This window comes from Plectrocnemia conspersa, unplaced genomic scaffold (assembly GCF_051122295.1).
Source record: "Plectrocnemia conspersa isolate PC_06_02 unplaced genomic scaffold, ASM5112229v1 ptg000005l, whole genome shotgun sequence".
Taxonomy (NCBI): domain Eukaryota; kingdom Metazoa; phylum Arthropoda; class Insecta; order Trichoptera; family Polycentropodidae; genus Plectrocnemia; species Plectrocnemia conspersa.
The window spans coordinates 24,921,399-24,942,697 of record NW_028277169.1 but is presented as its reverse complement, the minus strand read 5'-3'; the positions used below and the strand labels follow the sequence as shown (position 1 = coordinate 24,942,697).

The 21,299-nt window shown below is 37.3% G+C and overlaps 3 protein-coding genes across 6 annotated transcripts in view; 1 reads left to right on the top strand and 2 right to left on the bottom strand.

Annotated features, from left to right (window-relative positions):
- Window positions 1-283: 283 nt before the first annotated feature.
- Window positions 284-5,393, bottom strand: LOC148235279 (uncharacterized). The gene is made up of 10 exons (XM_088186228.1): window positions 5,163-5,393; window positions 4,900-5,087; window positions 3,790-4,051; window positions 3,277-3,502; window positions 3,044-3,217; window positions 2,772-2,975; window positions 2,180-2,350; window positions 1,921-2,110; window positions 1,560-1,710; window positions 284-1,490 (listed from the first exon to the last, which is right to left on the bottom strand). Exons 2-10 carry the CDS (start codon window positions 5,026-5,028, stop codon window positions 1,336-1,338), a joined length of 1,662 nt encoding a protein of 553 aa, XP_088042354.1. The 5' UTR covers window positions 5,029-5,087; window positions 5,163-5,393; the 3' UTR covers window positions 284-1,335.
- Window positions 5,394-7,108: 1,715 nt separating this feature from the next.
- Polr2K (DNA-directed RNA polymerases I, II, and III subunit Rpb12) lies at window positions 7,109-7,938 on the top strand. Its single transcript, XM_088186759.1, has 3 exons — window positions 7,109-7,304; window positions 7,578-7,670; window positions 7,802-7,938. The coding sequence occupies exons 1-3, from the start codon at window positions 7,241-7,243 to the stop codon at window positions 7,822-7,824; spliced, it is 180 nt and encodes a 59-aa protein (XP_088042885.1). The 5' UTR covers window positions 7,109-7,240; the 3' UTR covers window positions 7,825-7,938.
- Window positions 7,854-21,299, bottom strand: part of shn (zinc finger protein schnurri) — a 66,292-nt gene continuing 52,846 nt past the window's right edge. For all 4 annotated transcript variants that reach the window (XM_088186750.1, XM_088186753.1, XM_088186752.1 and 1 more), the window contains exons 3-7: window positions 11,566-14,666; window positions 11,343-11,492; window positions 10,996-11,255; window positions 10,445-10,629; window positions 7,854-10,374 (exon numbers count right to left, since the gene is read on the bottom strand). In XM_088186750.1, coding sequence (XP_088042876.1) covers window positions 8,588-10,374; window positions 10,445-10,629; window positions 10,996-11,255; window positions 11,343-11,492; window positions 11,566-14,666 — 5,483 coding nt within the window. In that variant the 3' untranslated portion in view covers window positions 7,854-8,587. The remainder of the gene's footprint in view (window positions 10,375-10,444; window positions 10,630-10,995; window positions 11,256-11,342; window positions 11,493-11,565; window positions 14,667-21,299) is intronic.

The window sequence follows — 21,299 nt, the reverse complement described above, 5'->3', positions numbered from 1 at the left end:
GTATATTTTAATTTATTTAAAAAACTATTATCTTAAATTGATAATTATAATATAAAATAAAATCATGTTGTATATATTATTTATAACATTAAAATATAATCATTCGAGACCATTATGAAACAGGTACTTAATACACAATAAATTTTACATTTAAAATACTAGATCCATTTAATTCATATATAATATATAAATTGGGCATAAAAAATTATGCTAAATTTGAAATTATTTCCTATGATCCTATAAATATTATAAAATACTACTATTAAATTGAGGTAGAAATCACTAATGGTTTTAATTTTTATTGCTGTAGTTTTACTATATATTTATCTTATTTTTTGTACCTTGTAAGTATATACACACAAAAAGACTACGGGAATAAAAAGGAGTAACTCTAAATTTTAGTAGATCGAGATTTGGTTAAATAAATATAATCTTAGATCAATATTATCATTTAAAATGTAACATACAATAGTAAATATAACTTACTCCTTTTTTCCCATGTATTCTGTTCATATTAAATTATCAGACAAAAAGGAGCAATCTCTATCTTTTGCAATGAAAGGTTAACATTATATACATACAAATGTGAGGTATAGAATTAATATAAGACATGTTACGTTTACGTGTTTTTAAAAAATCAAAAGGAATACAAATTTAGAGTACAGATAAAAACAGCAACATTGAAATAATCTAAAGAAACCAATCAAAAATATGGTTTGTAACAAATGAGACGCTTCATCAGCAAGAATATGTTTGAACGAGATGGCAAGGGCTGATGTTTAGAGACAGAAACGTGTGCCAGACAAGAAATATTAATATAAAGCCAATGGGCTTACATTCGAGGATGACCTAAACATTTACCAAAAAGTCAATAATTATATAAAAATATTACTGGACTAAAACACAATTGAGATAATAACCAGTGGTATAATAGAAACTACAAAAAATAATTGTGTATCATTTGACTAGATGTTGTTTTTATTTATATGACAAGTCTGCATTTAAAGTAAAGCACAACATTAAAATAATTTTAAAAATCCATCTGATTTTAAAAGACTAGTCTTATAAATGCTCGTTTCCTCTACAATTCTACAAGCAATAGAAAAGAAGATGTCTGATATTGATTCTAGACGCTAAATATATGTATGTATATGGCACTTAATGGCTTATTTTATTGCAATAAATAATAATTGATAACCAATAAGTTACCAGACAATCTGTAAAGTTGTAGAGACTGTCGCTTTTTAATCCGGCTTACCCCAATCTTTCCAGAGATCGCAAATTTAAATATTTTATTTTTCTGACACCATAATTAATCAGAATGAGATCACGTTACTACAAATTAGAGTTATCTTTCAAGTTCATCTCCAAATCCGGCTTGATGTCTATCTGCGGTAGGATTATTTTCGTCGACCTGTGCGCTGACGAAAACTTGAACTTTGTTGTGTATATAATCTTGGCCGTTTCTTTAGATTCAGTTTTTGTCATTTCTGTAACAGACGTGAAAGTCAAATAAATAAATAAATAAATCTGTTTAATTGTTAATTCTATAAACAAACCTTCAGGAGGGGCGTTAGCGGCTTCATACAGAGCCAGTTCATTCGGATGCATCCTTTTCTTATGTATCCGACAATTTGAGTTGTCGGCAAAAGTGCGAGAGCACCAAGGACATGAAAACGGTCTTTCACCAGTGTGTATGTTCATATGAGACTGAAATTTATCAATATGTTCGATAAAAAATTAATTTATAAAGAGTTCCAGACTATAAATACATATTATGTATCTCAAAAATAACACTTCGTTTCATCCTGCAGGCTAAGATTTTTAATCTAGTGTCTCAATAATTCAACACTAATTTTAACTGACGCATCACAAATTATTATAACAAGCTACAGAAAATTCTTAATAATATAAACATACTTTTAATGATTTTCTTCTTTTATATCCTTTATTGCAAAAAGCGCAAATGTAACGGAATATGTTCTCATGGACGCACATATGCATCCTTAGTGTTCTACGCGAATTCAACAAAGCTGGACATTCAGGGCATTTATAAGATGTATCGCCGTGAGAATCAACATGTCTTATTAGAGTTCCTTTAGTTTTAAACCTAAACAAACATTATTCATATTATAGTTAATTAAATATAAGATACAGTTAAAATGATTATATACTATACATTTTAGGACACTTAGGACATCTGTGAAGTTTCTCATCGCTGTGAAGTGCTCTATGTTCCGACAAATTGCCCTTGTTACCAAAAGCATGTCCGCATACGTCACAAACGTACGGTTTGAGTTTCTCGTGAACTGTGCTAATGTGAGTTTTGACGCTGCCTTTGGAAGTGAACCTTAAAAATACAATTTATATTGTCTAAATTATATTTAAGTTGGTAGCTCTATTCTGCAACAAGATTAGTGTGAAATGATAATGTGGATTAAAAAAATTTTAATCTTTAGATGATTCCACAGCATTATATTGAATACTAGATTATTTTAAAAGTATTGTGGAAGCTTTTAAGATCTCTGAAAAAAATTTAAATCACCTAAAAACATTCTTGATCATAAAACAAACCCAAAATGGAAAATAAAATCTCATTATTAATAAGTCACAGATTATTTTACTGTGAAATTTGAGATATAAAATATTCTACTTGCATAGGAGCCGATAAGTATAGTTTTATGTATTCTTTGTTGATTTTTTCAACAGAGAATACATAAAAATATAATTTATAATCAATCATTGATGTTATGAAATAAATATTTTCTCACATTACACCGCAAATGTCACACGGATGAACATATCTTAGTTCTTTCGGTATGTGTGTTTTCTGGTGCATCTTTAGAGTCAATTTCGTTGCGAATCTTTTATCACATTCGTTGCAAGGATGGGGATATTGATCTTTAGGGAGGTGCGTGATCGAGTGAACTGATAATGCTCTCTGATTAGGGAATGTCTTTTCGCAATCTGGGCATCTGAAATAATAATAACGTGCATTAGATTAGACGCTCACTTAAGTACAATAAAAAATTAATTTACTCACTTTATATGTGTCGTTATACTGTGCTTCATCACATGCCTGATTATCGAATTGTATGTATGCAAATATTTATCGCAAATACACAAAACTTTAGCCTTCTTGCGGTGTTTCTCTTTAGTGTGCGATTTAAATCTGGGCCAGTTTTTAAAATTGATTTTACATTCATTGCAGAAGAACCTGTAATATATAAATAAATTAATACTATGCCTATAATCCATATATAAAATATGACTAACTTAATAAAAGAATTTTCCACAACGCTCTCTCTATTTTTCTTCGACCTTGAAGATGAATTGTCTTCCAGCAACATTTCAGAATCAACTTTTTCGTCATCGTCATCTTCATCATTAACGCCATTAAAATTATCATCAGATCCTTCAGCGATACTTCTCAAATTGTGATGTTTCGATGATGATTTTGAAGGACTACCTTTATTCTTATGCTCATGTTCTTTCATTAAATCTAACATAAAAGTTACATATTACAATTTTTATTAATAAAATTAAAACAAATACGACGTATAGAATCAAATCATACATGAAGTAAAGAAAAATATTTGGAAATGACACTAACTATAGCTCAGTAAAAAAATATTGATCATGTGATTATACGCTTCTGAATGGTTGTTTTATTTATTTGAAATAGATTTTTCTTATCCTACATTTCTACGTATTTAATAAAGAAACAATATAAAAATTGTATGTATTATTATTGATTCTAGATGTCATAAATATAAGAAAAATATATACATTGCGATATTGGTATATAATCGTCGTAATCGTCATTGTCGTCCTCGCTCGGATCCTCAGACTTGATTTGATGATCGGCAAGCTCGATTTTGACTTCATGCAACGTAAAAGCAGATTTGTCGTCATTATCTGAATTTTGTTTGATTAAGTTTCTCAATACCACTTGAGCTTGGTTGCACATATTATAAAATTTGTTGAAGGAGATGATTTTTGTGCGACATTTCTTGCACATGATTGTAGGTAATCCATCGTTTGATGTGATCTATAATATAAAAAAATATTTATAAGTACTAATACACAATATATTATATTATCGATGATGAGGCAAATGTTCACGTATACAATTATAAAATATTAAAAGGTATACATATATCAAGGATATGTTTTATCGCCAAATTCATGCAAAATTGAAAGTCGGTATAATTTTTAAATAGGTGTTGTTTTTTCAAGTGAGTTACAATTGAATTCAGTTAAGAAATGAATTTTAACAAAACCATATACAAATTAAATAGAATGGGTGAAAGAACAGATTTTTTTGTACAGTAGCACGATAATATATAATAACACGATAAATTGAGGACGTGCTATTTGGGTGCCCGTTACTTTATGTGTGAGTGAGCTAAAGGGATATTTCACCACCCACGCCTGATTCGTACGTACGTATTGCAAAAAATTGTATGAGTACATTTTCCCCTAATTTACATTGTTATTGGGGGGGGGGGGGGGTCTACTGCACTTTAGTGGCGAAAAGCCAAAGGATTGGTTTTAATTGGATTAATACAAATGACGGTATTTTTTAAATTAACGCAATAAAACGTTCTATAAATGCAATATAAAATATTAATAAATAAAAAACAGATATAACTCTGAAAAAATAAGAAAAATTAATTCACTCCCATATTAACAAATGTGTATAAATTAACTCATTACTCAAAGGGTTAAGCATACTTCGAGTGAGAAAAGGGTATTTTTTTAATATACATATATATCAAAGCAACAAAAATCTTATTAATAAGAAGATTGTTGTAAATAATAAATATTTATGATTATGTTGTTGGATCAAAGATTGATTTGAGATAAGATCTGATTGAATAATGGAACTATAGTTACTTGTATCGATAGGCATTTGTCGACTGCTGTCACTAGATCTATTTCTTCATCGTAAAAGAAAATGCTTTCTTCGCAGTCTGAATCTTGAGCACACAGCCGGCACAAAGCGCCGACATCAACGTCCGCCATGACTGAAGTGACAGCGTCAGTGGCTCGCAACAGTTGCGCAAAAAAGGATTTTTACATACCTAATAAGTGAAGTGAAACAATATCTTAATATATTTCACCTTTGCTGCAATGGGAAGTATTAAAGTACACTTAACCATTATATTTGTCATCAAAAATCATTTTTTAAATGCATCTATTTTCAACTGCATCCGAAAAATATAGCTAAAAATTTAACAAACAAATAAGCGGCAATACAATAGCTGAAATACAGGCAGAAAAAATATATTTTTCTACCGATGACTGTATATGAAACAACTCCAAAGATGTAACATGCTTACAATCAGGCCCGGCGTAAGGACAAGGCGAGCGAGGTAAACGCCTTGGGCTCCGCGATTTTTTTTTTCTAGTACAAATATTTTCTGCTTTGTATTCTGAAAATAAAGCGCTTCAAGCTACTTTAGACAAAAAAACTCGTAACCCCCGTTTAAGCGCACCTCGTCTGGACACAATAAGGTGACTATTATATTGTTAATCCATTTATATTTCTTGAGATTTTTCAAAAGCAATGTCGTCTTGTATGAAAATACGTGCAGCAATACTTACCAGGTAAAATTATTTTTATAAATTAGCTTACGCAATCTACCTGGTTAACTATTATTTATCGATTTATAAGCTTTCTTTTTTGAGATAAAAAAGACGAAAGGTTATTCATTATAATATATTAAATAATACATAATTATATATTTAATAATTTGTGTTTTAGGGACGGTGATGGTGACCGGTGGCAATGAGACACAGATTGAGCCGCTGCAGTAGTATATTTATTGAAGATTAACGGTGTTTACATTACAAGGGGCGCGAGCGCGACGGCACGCGTCCGAACCCTTGCGGGCTTGCCGGTAGAGTGAGAGAAAACCGTCACGCCGATGCTACTCCAACGCCTACCAGTTTTGGCCATAACAAATCTTAATTCGGCTCCCATAGTGTTATTTAATAAACTTGAAAATCTTAATCGCTAATACATATTTTTGAGTTTCAGTTTTTCATCCAGTATTTTTAAAAAAAACTTGCCGTTATATAATATTACGAAATAATTCTGCCTCGATTTGTTAAGAAGATAGGATATAGTTTGAATTTTTACTTTTTTTTGTTTTTTATCTCGAGTTCTGGGTTGTGCAAAATATACAATATTTAAAAAAGACTCTTTTTTATATAAAATAAAATAAAAAAACACATTTATAAATTATCTTGTACTAATTTTCAGATTTTTTTTGAGGGGAGGGGGCGCACCCAGGGCTGTGGAGTCGTTAAAAAAACACGACTCCGACTCCGATTCCGATATTTACCAACAACACGACTCCACTCCGACTCCGACTCAAAAAAGTTTAATTTTATCAAGTATTTTTGGTGTTTTTCTACACGTTTAATATTCATACACTATACACATTCATTATTACGCAGTTAAAAATTCATAAATTTCATAATTTAAAAAAATGCTCGGAGTCGCTCATTTTTCACAACTCTGACTCCGACTCCAACTCCGGCCAAAACACCACGACTCCACGACTCCAACTCCGACTCCGACTCTGACTCCACAGCCCTGGGCACCCCTGATACTTGCCTTGGCTCCCACGTTTCTTAGCGCCGGCCCTGCCTACAATGATAAGTTGTATTCCAAAACTTATATAAATTTCCGACACCGTGTTAAATAGAAACAAACGGTGCCCCCATTTAGAATAAATGGCGCGTATAGCCCACCCCTCAGGCCGTCTCTGAATAGAAGTTATGAATGCCTAGAAAGCATTTATTTTACCTCAAATTCAATTTTTATTTTTAAATTAAAATATGTGACAATTTCAACTATTAATTAAAATAATAATATACTCGACAAAAAGAAAAAAAAAATGAGTTTTTATGTGACCTTTTTGTAATAAGTTTTAAAGTATAGCTTTGTCACTTAAATTCAATCGATAATTTAAATAAGTCTTATATTCATTATCTGTGTATAAAGTAGCAAATAATAAATAAAAAATATATAATTATAGTTTCAAAAGTCATGGACGAAAATTTTAATATAATGATCAACATATATTTTTCAACTAGCAACATTTTCGCGTGCTTCAACGCCTAGTGTCGGTGCTGCATGCCGCTCGTGTTTTGACTCGTCGTTTGTCATTCAATTGCCTCAATATTTGAGTTAAACTTCGACTTTCATCAATAACTACATTTAAAAATGTCTGACGCTAACAGTAAAGAGCAAACAGCTGTAAAAACTCCGATGGTTTACGTATGCGGAGGTAAGATGTCAACTGTCAAAATATTTTATCTTATACCCACATATTCATTCGTTCCTTACAAAATTTATTTTTGCAATACTTTTAGAAGCATGTTTAATGTAATTGGAACGTCTTAATAGCTTCAAATGATGTTTATATATTATTTTTGAGGTTATGTTGAAATACAAAAGTTTAATATTTCATTTTGTATGCAGTGTAAATTGATTGTAAACATTGTCTATTTCTTATTTCATATATATTTACTTTATTTTTGTAATGTAATATTTTTTCTAGAATGTCATCGAGAAAATGAGATTAAACCGAGAGATCCCATCCGATGCAGAGAATGTGGTTACAGAATCATGTACAAGAAGCGCACCAAGCGTCGTATCCTTTTTCAACATGAATATAAATTAACTTTAAGGCGATTGTCAATGCGTGTTTGTTTACACTTACCTTAATTCTATAAAATTAAAATTTATTTCAGCCAACGTTTTCCTTAACAGCAATTATCACAGTCGTCGTGTTCGATGCGAGATGAAGATCAAGAGGAGAAGAAAAATTCGGATATTTTTTTATGAAATTAGTCTTTTATTTGTAATCTTATAAAATATATATGTACAATTAACCAATAAATAAAAATAAGTAAAACTTATGACTTTTGACGTCTTATAAAACAAAACATTCATTTGAAATACAACTACTTGATATGGAAGACTTGCACGTTTTTTTCATTTTGGGGTTTAAATCCTATCATTGAACTTAATCATTGGAAAACTGATATGCCAATATTCGCTGCATGAGCGTTTACCTGCTTGCCCTTAAACAATAATATGTATATAAAAAATACATTAAAATATTCATTTTCAATGGTAAAGTTCAAACTAGAAAACGTTACACTATTTGAATATGTTAACCTGATATTTCATTACGCATATATGTATATATCGATCACTAATCATTATTCTGTAAATAGATAACAATCGAACACACAAAAGTAATCGTTATTAGGAAGCATTCTTTGTGAAAGCAAATGTGTGAATGCCCCACAATTATCGAATTTACCAATAGAAGGTAACAAACATAGTATAATATATAATATTATAGTAACTAATATATTATATGCATCTGTATATTCATATATATACAAAAAAATATTTAAAGAGTTCTTATAGATAATGAGTAGTAAAAAGTAAGAATTTGTACACGTTGGAACATACAAAATAGAACATAACGATCGACCGAATTTGGTATCGCGATGACAATTGCACATCAAATAAAATTACTTAATATAAAATTTGGCACTAAGTATTTGTGGCACTATATTTTGCATGCGTCTCATCGAAACTATCGCTATCGTTCATGTTGTGAGCCATAGGACTCGCCGGGTCTTCTTCGTCCGAGGATTCGGCTCCCGGTGGTAGTAGAGGTGGAGTCATCGTGACGGGATCCCATTTGTCTAGCTTGGTAGGATCCTTTTCGTGTAGCTTCTGAGCGAGCATCTGCAGACTCGCTAGCGAATTATCGCAATCGGTCGTGTCTATATCGGTCAGGCTGACTCCGGCCCTTTCGATCTCGGCGAACGTTCCGAAAGGTAATTTACCCAGACACTCGAGTCTCATCACGTGCATTTTACTTCTGAGATGCTTGGCCAGGTGTCCGTGGATCCTGAACGCTATCTTGCAATCCGAACATTTAAAAGGCCGCGGATTCGTGGTCGTGGCGGCGCCGAAAGTCGAAGTCATAGATACTTTGTTGTGATGCGAACCGGATCGTTCGTGTTTTTGTAAATGCCCGCGTGTTCGAAAACTAACGGCGCACGCGCTGCATCTGAACGGTCTTTCTATATAGTGAATATTGATATGTAGTAATAGCTGCGACGGTTTAGAAAATGTCTTGTTACAAACGGCGCATATAGACTTGCCGTCTTCCGTGAGTTGCCCTTTGGAGAATGTGACTTGAGACGCGTTTTCGCTCGACGGCGTCAATTTAAAACCTACGCCTCCGGCTCCTACCACCACCTTTCTCGCTACGCCCATGTGCTCTACGTTTAATTTTTGAACCTCGGCTTCCTTTTCAAAACAGGGATCTTCTACGCTGACAGTAGGAGTCTTGATTACTTCTACCTTATCGACCTTATTATTACGAACGCCGTCTGCGGTATCTGAGCCAGTTTTTCCGCAAACGCTTTTTAAATATTCGGAAGCTACAAATTTGGCATTTTCGGTACCCATCGGTTTATCCGAGTTACTAGCTGTTTTAACCGGCGGCGTTTTGAGCCTCACGGAGTTTGCAGCTATTTCGGCTAGCGTTTCTATTCCTAAATTGTCGTTAGCTTGCATTTCGGCTAAATTAAAACTATCAGACTTTACCGGTATTTCAATGGCAACAGAAGAAGTGGCTATGATTATTTCTCTATCTCTCTCTCTCGACTTGTGTAAATGTGGCTGAGAATCCAACATTGTACCCAACATTACACTGCTAGAAAACGACGCATTGAACTCCTCGTGCTGACGAAGCTTTCCGTTGGTGTACTGACACTGTTTTATCCTCGAGTCTTGTAAAGCTTTTTCTGTTAGATAAGCCTGCAGCATCGGTTCGTCGTTATTCCAATGACTGACCCTCTGCGGAAGCTTATCCATGCTCGAAGCTAAAGACGCTAAGAGATCAGGTTCTCCAACGGGCGTTAAAACTTCTTCAGCGGAACAGAACGTCCGTTCACATTTTCCATTTATGTCTTTCACGTCACTTTTACTAAGGTCTACGGGTTTACTGAGATCCATGGGGCACGTCACGGAATTGTTCCGTCGCACTTGGAACAACTTAGAACACTCTTGTTTTACTCCCGTCGACGACACTGGTAATTTTCTCGAGTAGCTCATGGAAGTCGCCGTAGAAAGTTCTTTGAAGGGTGATATGCGGGAAGAGTCGCTGTACTTTTCTTCTGAAGGTGTGTTTGGAATATTCGGAGCATATGGATATGTTGTCGGTCTGGCAGTCGTCAGAAGACCTGGTGCGGGTCGGCCTCCCCATAAAGACAACAAACAATGTGCGGCTTCGTGCTCCAATCGCGACTTACAAGAATCGGTATCTAAAACAATAAAAAATGAATAAAGTAAGTCATTAGAACAATCTTAAAATGAATGAAAATAAATACATACCGCTAGATTCCGTTTCTCCCTCATTTCCGTCATCGTCGCTATCAGATTCGTCATCCGAATCACCGAGACCTTGAGACATATCAGTACTATCGATACCCTCTAATGGACTAATTCCTAATTCGCAACATTTTCTGTAATGGGCCTTGCTTTTCATGTGTTTAGTTAAGTTACCCTTTGTTTTAAAACTGAAAAAAATAAAAATATATGTATTAGATATAATTCATTATACCGGATCACATAAAGTTTAAAGATTGGCACTACAAAACAGTAGCTTAAAATAGTCGCTGCAATTGCATACATGCACCAAAGTGAAGCAGTGCAATTTTTTTATGACTATATTTTAATTAGCACTATTTTTATTTTTGGAAATCTGGTCACTATATACCTATATTTAATGAGACCCTTCAAATTGATGGGCTTATACCCATAAATCTAGTGTTAACTTATATCAGAGTTCAACAGCAAGTGAGTTACAGTACAATTGTAATAACCTCTAATAATATACGGCTATTTTACTCAGTCGACAATTTTATAAATATCCAATAACTCACCTAAAGACGCAATGTTTACAAGTAAACGGCCGAACATCAGTATGCGTTCTGATGTGCTTCTTCAACATTGATGGTTTTTTACACCTTATGCCACACTCTGAACATACATAACGCCCACGCCCTCTTCCGCGAACGTAAGTATATTCTTCGTTGCTTTCGAAACCTCCGGTTAAACCTTTGCTTTTGTTGGTCGTTGATGAATCACTATTGGACATTTTGGAATCGTCTTGTCCTTCCGATTCGTTGTTTGGCACTGATACCTACAAAACACAATACATTAGAAATCCCGATAATATGATGACGGTTTAGTTTTATTAAAAAAAAACATAAGCAAAAAATTCGTTTACCTTCACTGACCACTGAGAGGAATGCGTCATCAGATGGTCTTGTTTTATTTTTGCAATGGTGTAATTCTGCGGACGGTGTCTTGAATCATAATGACTCATAGCTTGACCCGGGGCTAATCCTAAAGGATGAGGCGTAGATTCCGAACACACCTATAAATCAATACAAATTGTTATTATTATAGTTACAAATTGATATATTATCCTAACAACTATAGATAATTACCTGCCAGTTACTATACATAGACAATGAATGTTGATTCGGTACATAGGTAGGTTGAAGCCTATTTAACGTACAATAGCAGACTTTGGTGGAGCATTTCAGTCCTAGATAGGTATAAGCGTGGCCGTTCAAATAGAGTTGTCCGTACGCTTTAGCTGGACGCGGAGTTTCAGGCGAGATCAATGGCAGAGTGTTGGCATTGGGTGTGATTCCGTGATGCTTTTTAGGCGTGAACGTTCCAGGCTTTAACGGCAATGAGGTAGGTCGCAAAAATTTAGAATTTTGATTGTCACTCTTTACGCCGACGACGATAGTGGTGCTTGCTGTTTTTTTAAAGTATGCAGTTTCAGATCTTTCCGTCGCTTGAACCGACGTATCTTCTCGGTTGTTCCCCGACGAAGGTTCAACGGGAGTTTCGATGAGTTTATTGGGAATCTCGGATTTAGATATGAGATTTTCAAAATTGAACTGCTTGATTTCCACTACGGGCGGTTGCTTCTTCTCGTTTCTGATAAAAGCGCTTCCTCTGGATTCGACATGCTCCTCGGTATTACTCTCCGCACCCTTGAGTTGTGAATATGTTTTATAATCGATTCTCGCCGCTTTCGGGCTAACGATTTCGACACTGTTCGGACTTTTCTGCAAAATTTCACTGTTCTTCCTGAGTATTTCGTCAATTTTTATTTGAGCTATCCTCTTGTTAAAATACGGGCTGTCTTTTGTTCTATCGTTGACGGGCGGTTCTTCGGCGTTGATCTTGATAGTGGGCAACGTTTTCGTAAACGAATTACTTCTAAGAAAGTTTTCTTTCTTATCTAACGAATTAACTAGCGAATAAGAAGGAATTTTCGCGTTGGTATGAGACAATTTAAAATCAGTCACTTTATGATTGTAGTCCAATTCGGGGACGAAACTGTTTTTTAACCTATCTTTAAAACTCCTTTCGGTTCTAGACAGAGTAGATTCGTGAACACTGTTCGCGTTTTCGTTGATCGCGTTGATCTTCAGACTCTTCTGCAGGGGGGAATACGGTCCTAGAGTGTTGGGTCCGGGTATTCCGGGAACGTAAGGAATCAACTTTCCACTGTGTAATATTGTAGACGGTCCGCCAGGAGAAGCAACGGGACTGAGAGGCGGAAGAGTCAAAGGATTGTAGGCCGTTATGGAGCTGATTGGGAATTGGAAATTAGTCATGTTTGGCGTGGGAATGCCAGCGACGGCCAGATTGGGAGTGGAAATGTTCGGCGCAATGGAGACTAGCAGTCTTGGCGTCTGCGGATGCGGCGAGGGCATGGGATCTTTAGGCGTCGGTGGATTGTGCATGATCGTCGCGCCGGAATGCAATCCTGATCTCACCAGTACGCTGCTCGTCTCCGGTCCTTGCGGGATCGGCGATATCCTGGTCTGGGAGATCATCGTCGGAGACTGCTGAGACGTGGGTTCTATTCTCATGGTAGTGGTGCCTCCGGATGTGTCGGTGATTTTGACTTCTCCTCCAAACATCTGCAGCGATTGCGCATTCTGTCGCATGGGTGACATTGACAGTTCTTCTAAAGATCTGAGAGAAGCAGGTGTCTCGCTGCAGCGAATCTTACTTGGCGGACTGTACACGTCGCCTCTCTGAAATCCTTCTTCGATTATTCTCGACAGAGAAGACGAGCTCTCGCTGGATTGCGACTCCGTGCGCCTCTTATGGAACGACGATGATCTAGCGAATTTTTCGCCATCTTCGAAATAAGAGACTCTCGGATCGGAGGCCATGTGCGTGTCTACCAGGCGAGTGTTGCCTAACAACGGACCGGGCGAAGGCATCGGAGCTGAGACTTCCGATTTAAGAATCACCAAGTTCTCCGGCTTATTAGATCGTCGCAATGGTGATTTTGAGGCGAAAATAGATTCCGATCTCGTGAACCTCGACCCGTCGCTTACAATCCCGTTCGGAATCGAACCGCATTCCGGCGAATTAGAGACTCCTTTACAATAGTATAATCTGTGAAACTCTAAATTGTCAGCGCTCTTGTAAGATATTTGGCAAAGCGGACAGACATAAAGGGTCTCGGAAATATCGTAGACGTCGCACGCCGCCGGTAGGATTCCGGAAGCCTGCGCTCTCGCTTTCAGCAATAGATCTTTTATGATGGATCCTTCCGGGTTAAGCGGATGTTGCGGAACCCGCAAGCGCTCGAGCGTCTCCGAGTGGCGTCTCTTTCTGCCGTTCGCATCGGACGAATCGAAGTTCTTGGTCAGATTTAAAGGTTGATTGTCACTCTTATAGTCAGCCATGTCTATATCGACGCTCGAATGTCTCAGAGGACCGTCTCTGCTGTGCTTTCGTTGCAGAGGTACTTCTGCAGTATCGACGATGGCTTCGTTGTCTGATATAATTTTGGAGATATGTCTGTTTAGGAAGTCGGGGTTGGGGGAGAGCGGGCCCTTCCGTGCGTCATCTTCTTCTCGGTAGAACGACGCCTTGTGGAACTTAGGCTTGTATATGGTTTTCGGTTTGGAGTCCGGACGCAGTTCGACAGACACGTCTTGAGAGACGCTATCTGAAGAAACGCGAGGCCTAGAAGAGCCGGCGTTGAGGCTGGCGTCCGCATCCGAGCCCAGCGACCATTCCTCATCGTTGTTGGGCGTGTCTTCGGTTCCGTGCAGACGCAGCGCGTGTGAGCGCGACCGACAGTGCTTGTAGAGGTTCGACTTGGTTTTGAAGGCGAATCCACAAGGCACACACGGATAGGGACGCTCGTTGGTGTGAGCTCTTATGTGCTTCTGAAGCACTGAGGGCTTAGCGCAGATCAGCTTGCAATAAGGACACACGTGCTTGCCGTTGCCGGCTCCGTTGGGGCTCTCCTTGGAAGCTGCGCTCTCCGGCTCTTCCTTGCGATGCTGCTCGACTCGAACGTCGTTTTCGACGCCTTCGACTCCCTCGGGAGTGGGTCGAACCGAAGCCGAGCTGTGTCCGTCCTCTCGACTCTGAACCGCCGATGCCATCTTCTTGAACTTCTTGTGCAGGTATTTGCTATCATTGTTGTTGTCGAACGCATGGAACTCCTCCCGAGGTCTGTCCTCAGTCGCGTTCGCCGGGACGTCATCGCGGCCGCCTGTGAACAAAAAAAAGTCACCATGAAAACACGATTCTCAGAATTAAAGACCGTTTCCGAGAAGCGGTCGCTCTCCGTCTCGCTCGCGCGCGTTTGTCCGTTTCCGGAGGAGACTATCTTCGCGGGGTTCCCTCGTGTAACGATAGAAAACGAGTTTAGACACGGCTCGCAAGTTGCTTTTCCTTCTCGAAGCAAGGACGTCATTCGGGGGGGACAATTGGGGGCATTTACCCCCTTGAATTCAGACAAAAAAATGCATGTCATTTAATGAAAAACTACGAATTAGAAATATTAAAAAAGAGACCACTGACTGACCAGCTTCCCCCTGGAAAAATCTGAAATGACATCCCTCTCTCGAAGGCTAGCCATTTTAATCATTAGATCTTTCTAGTAGTAAAATCTGAATTATACGTTGTGGAAGTCAATGACGCGGAAATTCTCGACCAAAACAATTGTGGCGACGGCGTCTTCGAATTGACAATTATTGCCCACCACATAACCAAGGCTTTCCGACGCGATCATACGTTGAACTAGTCCAGCGGTTCTAAATCTTAAATACAATAATTGCATACAATAGGAGGAAAACTAGACAATAAGTAGAATAAATCAGGGGAAAATATAATATTGTTTGCCTTCACGTTGATACGTCGTTACATGATTACTAAATAATTTTCCGAAAAACTGACTAAAATAAATAGCTCCCAAAATGAATATACGGTTACGGAAAACTATACAATAGCTTGACCAAAACAATTGATATGAGATTTTGTGATGTTTTCCACTGATACATTAACATATCCAGAGAAGTAAAAATGTGCCTCATCAGAGAAAAATATTTTCTTTAAAAAATCAGCATCAACTTCCTGCTGCTCTAACACCCAATCTGCATCAATTCTTAGCTGCCTCTGGGCTTCAGTTTTTGGGCTATCTGAATTTTATACGGGTGTAGGTAGAAGTTCAGATGCAAAATTTTGCATCTGGACTTGAACATTATAAGAAAATCTCAAAAGCTGCGAACTTTCGCTTACATCAATAATATTCTCGGCTGAACGGGCACTCTCTTCAATTTTTTACACTACGTTACGAATTGTTTGCTTATTAGTAGGTCGATAAAATTGACCATAATCTTCCCGTAAATTTCAGTACACAGTTCATACAGAATTGTTATTTCTGTAGAACGTTGAGCAGGTGGTTAAGCGACCCATTTCGTAAATGTATTGTTGCAAACTAACATTTGACACTTTGCACACGCGTGATTATTGACAGCTGTCTGATTTACAGTGCCGCCAGCATAGGAAACTCGTATTAGATCATCCTGTACTTGTAATATACATTATTTTCATCGATTCTTTGGGTCTGAGTGTGATTTTGTAAGCTTGTTACTCAATAGCAATAATAAGTTTTTAGTAGTAAATAAATATATAGTTAGACTTATGATAATCCACATAGAGGCCATCTCCAATGCTTCGATATTTACCGGAATATTTTTAGCTATTTCTACAGCTTTCCTCTTTGCGGTCGATAGATTGACGTTTTGGCTACTTCTGCTATCACACCTGAATTTGAGAACGTGAATGAAGCGCACCTCGCATAATCGCATACGAACGCTAATTCGAGTTCGTCCGCGACCAGAATAGAACGCACCGCCTCCAACATTTGGAAGCAAGCGTTTAATCGCAACGTTGAAATAAAATAACAAAAAAAATCGAGAGGCTCGAAAACTCGTTTGCGCACGAAAATAGGTAACGAACGACGGCGACGACGACGATGGAGAAAAAAAGAAGTCGCGCAGGTGAAAACGGCCGATCAATGGAGGAGACCGCGGCGGGATTTCGTTTGAGATTCTCGCCATGCGAGAGAGAGAGATGGACCTGCGTCGGAGTATCTCGCGAGTTCCGAGAAATCGCCCGGGAGCGCAATTACCGGTCATTCAGCGACCGACGAGAAACCTGTGCGACTCGAAATTTAAAAATAATAAAAAAAGAGAGACCCTCCCTTTGCCGTACGTTGCGTCGGAAAAAAAATACCCTGTCGATACGCAGCTTGAATCCATAAATCCGCGAACTGGTCGATTGGAACGACGAGTCATCTTGTCAGGAGCGAGACGAATCCTTAATCGACGATTGCTGCATCATTTGTAACGACTACTTTTTTAATAATGCAAGGTTACCATAAATCGCAAGATTAAAAGTTTCAAGTCTTCATTCATGAACATACTTGATTGTGTATGCACAAATTATAAGTTTTAGTTTGAATGCTAACTGCCAAATGCTATTTGGACAAAACTTTGGAAATCACTAGAAACTTTTATTAAAACATATGTTTTACAATTTTAATTTAACTTTAGATTGGACATGGCAAATTATTTTTTATGCGCTTTAAATGATATTTGAATATAATTTTCTTTAGTAAAAATCTTGATAAGATGTGAATTCCAGCACCTTTTTTGTTTTAAAAAAAGCCCTACCTACATAAGACTGCATTACGGCTTCTAATCAATAGGTGTCACTGTGCACGACCTAGTTCAATTTTTATTTTAAGTATTCATTACGATCAATTGGCATTATATAATAATCACCAACTCAGAGCTCATATAAACGATATAATTTAAAATAACTATGGTTCGTATGGAATTATTAAGGTATTAGTCACCTACTGTATCACTAGTGTATCGAGCTTGTTTTTATGTGAAAGACATTTCGTAAACGAATCGGATTACTCTCGCCAAAGGTGTTTGATTTCAAAAACATATCACGAAACAGTGTGTCATAGAAGTGTATATCATATATTATATATTATTTTAGTATATCAATTGTAGATATGCACAATTAGTAATTTGAGCAAAAAAACACGTGGATCGGGATTTGATTCTTGCGACACTCCCCAGAACACTCTTTTAAACATTGTCTAATAAATATTGACCGCCACTGCTTTCGTCGCAGGAACACAAGGATAACAACATTCGTTCGTCGGAGACAAGAGCCATTGTTTTCACTGTTGTTCGGTAATGGTAACTCGTTAAGAGTTGCAAGACCATCTGGTCTAATCATTATCACTCTGCTGCTCCACCTCGTTATGCCGAGATAACCAAGTCGAGTATTTATTTATTTTGTACAATTCTCAATGTCTACGATCAATCACGTCGATATGAGACGAATTAAGTGGAACGTCGAGCGAGAGGGAGATAAACGCAATCGAAATGAAAAACAGTTTCTCAATGAGCGAGCGTTCGATTGAAATTCGCTTCGCCGACGCGGAAGTCGGGCGCAGAGGATAAACGACTTCGCTCCGGTGAGGAGTATGACCAGGTATGCGGTGGATAAGTAGTACACGGACAGTCGCAAAACCCTCAACGTTGTATGAAAGATAAACAAGTTGGTTCGGATTCAGACCGCAAAATTATTTTAGGCAGTCCGCGGGAGTAAGGTTTATTCATGAAAATCTGAAACTACCAAAGAGTAATTTAACAGTCAGATATGGATGTAAAATTAAAATGATATTTTACTTCCTTCCATAAACGAATTGAGCTTACGAAGATGTTTTCAGACATGCCCCATCGCTGATTTAAATATTTGGCGCTGATGTTCAGAGAAGTAAAAGATGACAGCCAATAAAAAAGTATGACGGTAAAATTGAATAGGTTGAACCTATATTTAATTACAAAGGTTTTTTGTGCAGCGTGATATTCTCACAGAGTAATAAGTACTTGTCTTTGGAATCGAGAGGCGGTAGGTATGTACTGGTCGACCGCCTTCCGAAAAAGGAAAGCGGCGCTGCGAAGCGACTCGTCCGACGAAGGGCTTTTGCGCCAATAAGTTTGAGAAACACAATGCATACTGAGTAGCGTCGGCGACGACCGCTCGCGTTACATATCTATTTCGATCCGGCGCCACTCTGAAACGAGAGAATGTGTGCGTCAGCTGTGTGTGTGCGAGGATATTCCGACCTCCCCGACGCGCGGAATCACCCGTCAATCACCGCACCGTTGCGAAAGGTGAAAATGCGCGTAATCCACTTATACGTAGTATAACCGCGGCGATGGCGTGGTTATCGAGCCGCTCGAGAACGTGAATTTCCGCCTCGGAGGTAGAGACGGAGAGAGGAGCGGTGTAGTGGAAGCGAGAGGAGAGGAGAACGTCGGTCGGTCGGATCGTGAATCACGCCGATAAAAAGTCGCGGGTCCATTCAGACGACGAGCGAAGGACGGCCGATGATGTGGCAACTGCGATTGAGCAACGGCAGATGCATGCATGCAGCATGTTGGGTGTGTGGCAATTAAGTGAGGGGTATAAAGGCAAAAAACTCACGTTTTTCGCAAGTCACTATTCCTACATCGCAGCAATAGAAATGCAGTTAATGGGTGAAGTTCAGAGTATGAAATTTAGGCAACAATGATAATAACTGCAGTAAGTTCGCGATCGCGATCGACGGTAAAAATAACAATTGTATGTGCTTATATAATTCGTTAGTAACATAAAGACAGTATATCCTTGTCTATTCCGTGTGAATTTTTTCCCATAGTATTTTATTAGTGTATCGCCAGATATACTTTTTTGCAACTAAAAGGTAATCCAACATCAGTTTCCTATATATTTATATTTATTAATAGAACATTTGATGTATTTCATTAATTATGAAAAATAATATTAATTAAATGGCAATGCAATTTACCTCGGCTTTTTCGTACATTGCGGCCGGTTGTTGGTTTTTAGCTGCTCCAACGTTTCGGGTTTGTAGGCGTAACCCACAAAAAAATCCAACGGCAGTAAATCGCATAATCTTGGCGGCCAGTTAACCTCACAAATACGTGAAATAATCCTGTGAACTTTTCACGCAAAACATCCAACGTTGCACCCGATGTGTGGCAAATTATCCGTTTACCGTCTTGTTGGAACCGCATGCAAAAAATAAGGCGCTCACCGTTTTCAAAAAAATATGGCCCAATGACGCCGCCCGACCACAATGCGCACCAAACAGTCAGTTTTTGGGCATGTAATGGTCTTTCGTGAATCACGTGAAGATTTTTCTCGGCTCATATGCGGCAATTTTGCTTATTAACCCTTTGGACACGTTAATCATAAATAAATATAATTTTTTTTAAATGCAAATTTCACCTTGATACTGTATTAAATGTTCTATTTTTTTATTTTGTGTTTATTTAAAATGATATTTTATGTTTATTCACAAAAAAAATCTTAAACACACTTTTTTATTGATTTTTGCGTAGAGATTAAAAAATCAAATGGGCGACTTTAGTCGATTTCCGCGTCCAAAGGGTTAACATACCCAGAGATGTGGAAATGTGTCTTATCAGAGATGATTTTCTTTGAAAAATCAACATCGACTTCCTACTGCTCTAATACCTAATCTGCGTCAATTCTTCGCTATCTCTGGGCGCATTTTGCATCTGGACATACAGAAAATTCAGATGACCCAAGAACTGAAACCCAGAGCATTCCGACAAATAACTTTAAACCATACGGTCAGTCATCTGACCGATTTTCTACCGATTTTCATTGAGTAGCCGCGAATTTATAACAGCATAATTTGTTTATGTTTGGTCAAAAATAAACGTCGGCGTTTGCAGATTTTGGGTTTTTATTATGGCTCCCTTTGGCGCATTTTGCATCTGGACAGACAGAAAATTCAGATGACCCAAGAACTGAATTTCTGGGTCATCTGAATTTTCTAATGTAATGTTGCAGCAATGAATGTGTTTAAAAATGTTGGAAGTTATCAACCCACTTTAAACAATTCAAGACCATTTCAGGGATAATTATTAGCGACAAAATTACGAAGGACCTTTAAATTAAATCAGGGATTGATGAAGACCGAAAGATGGTGACAGGATGTAAGTATAATAATAAAACAAATACTCGAAAAGTGTTTAATAGCCATGAGACACAAAGTATATCGATTTTTAAACTTTTTAGTTAATTATTATTTTTTCATGTATGAAATTGAAATGAGAATATACAAGATATTAGACTAGAGTTGAATATAAAATATTAATAAAAATAGATAATCGATTACACAAACACATTGGATATTGATGTCGATAAAATAATACAGATACTTGATTTTCCAGAAAAGCTATTAGTCGTTGGAAGGGTTTAACAAGCAAGAAACCGATATCCTGTGTATTGTTATATATTATATTATTTGTTTGTGAGATCATCGCCCTTTGGACGAGTTTTGATCCAGCATGCCTATTTTTAGACTGTAATAAGACGCGGTTACCCCTTTTCTAACTTCTAATTAGCATAATTATATAAATAGGGGAATCTCCTTTGTTCATCGGCATTCCGACAAATAACTTTAAACCATACGGTCAGTCGTCTGACCGATAAAAATCGATTTTCATCAAGTACCCGCGAACAGTATATAGAGCTCGCAAGATAGATGATATAAAATAATAACTGTTCTTATGTGTTATACCGCACCCGATCCGAGTCATATGCCTATATTTTTGTTAAAAAGACTGCGGTCTGCTATGTAGACGTAAAGTGACTTTTATTTTCCAGCATTCCGGCGTTATACGAGCGCCATTCCCATCAAACCATAGCATAATGTTCTATTTATGGAAAGACAATTAATCGTTCAGATTAAATTGACCGATAAACGGGCTACCGT

Excerpts from the sequence above, each read along its gene's own strand:
- Polr2K (XM_088186759.1), top strand. The coding sequence starts at position 7,241 with ATGTCTGACGCTAACAGTAAAGAGCAAACAGCTGTAAAAACTCCGATG. Across the intron at positions 7,305-7,577 it reads GATGGTTTACGTATGCGGAG|AATGTCATCGAGAAAATGAG; the intron begins GTAAGATGTCAA and ends TATTTTTTCTAG. Across the intron at positions 7,671-7,801 it reads CAAGAAGCGCACCAAGCGTC|TCGTCGTGTTCGATGCGAGA; the intron begins GTATCCTTTTTC and ends CAATTATCACAG.
- LOC148235279 (XM_088186228.1), bottom strand. The coding sequence starts at position 5,028 with ATGGCGGACGTTGATGTCGGCGCTTTGTGCCGGCTGTGTGCTCAAGAT. Across the intron at positions 2,976-3,043 it reads AGTATAACGACACATATAAA|ATGCCCAGATTGCGAAAAGA; the intron begins GTGAGTAAATTA and ends TTATTATTTCAG. Across the intron at positions 1,491-1,559 it reads CGCTAACGCCCCTCCTGAAG|AAATGACAAAAACTGAATCT; the intron begins GTTTGTTTATAG and ends CGTCTGTTACAG.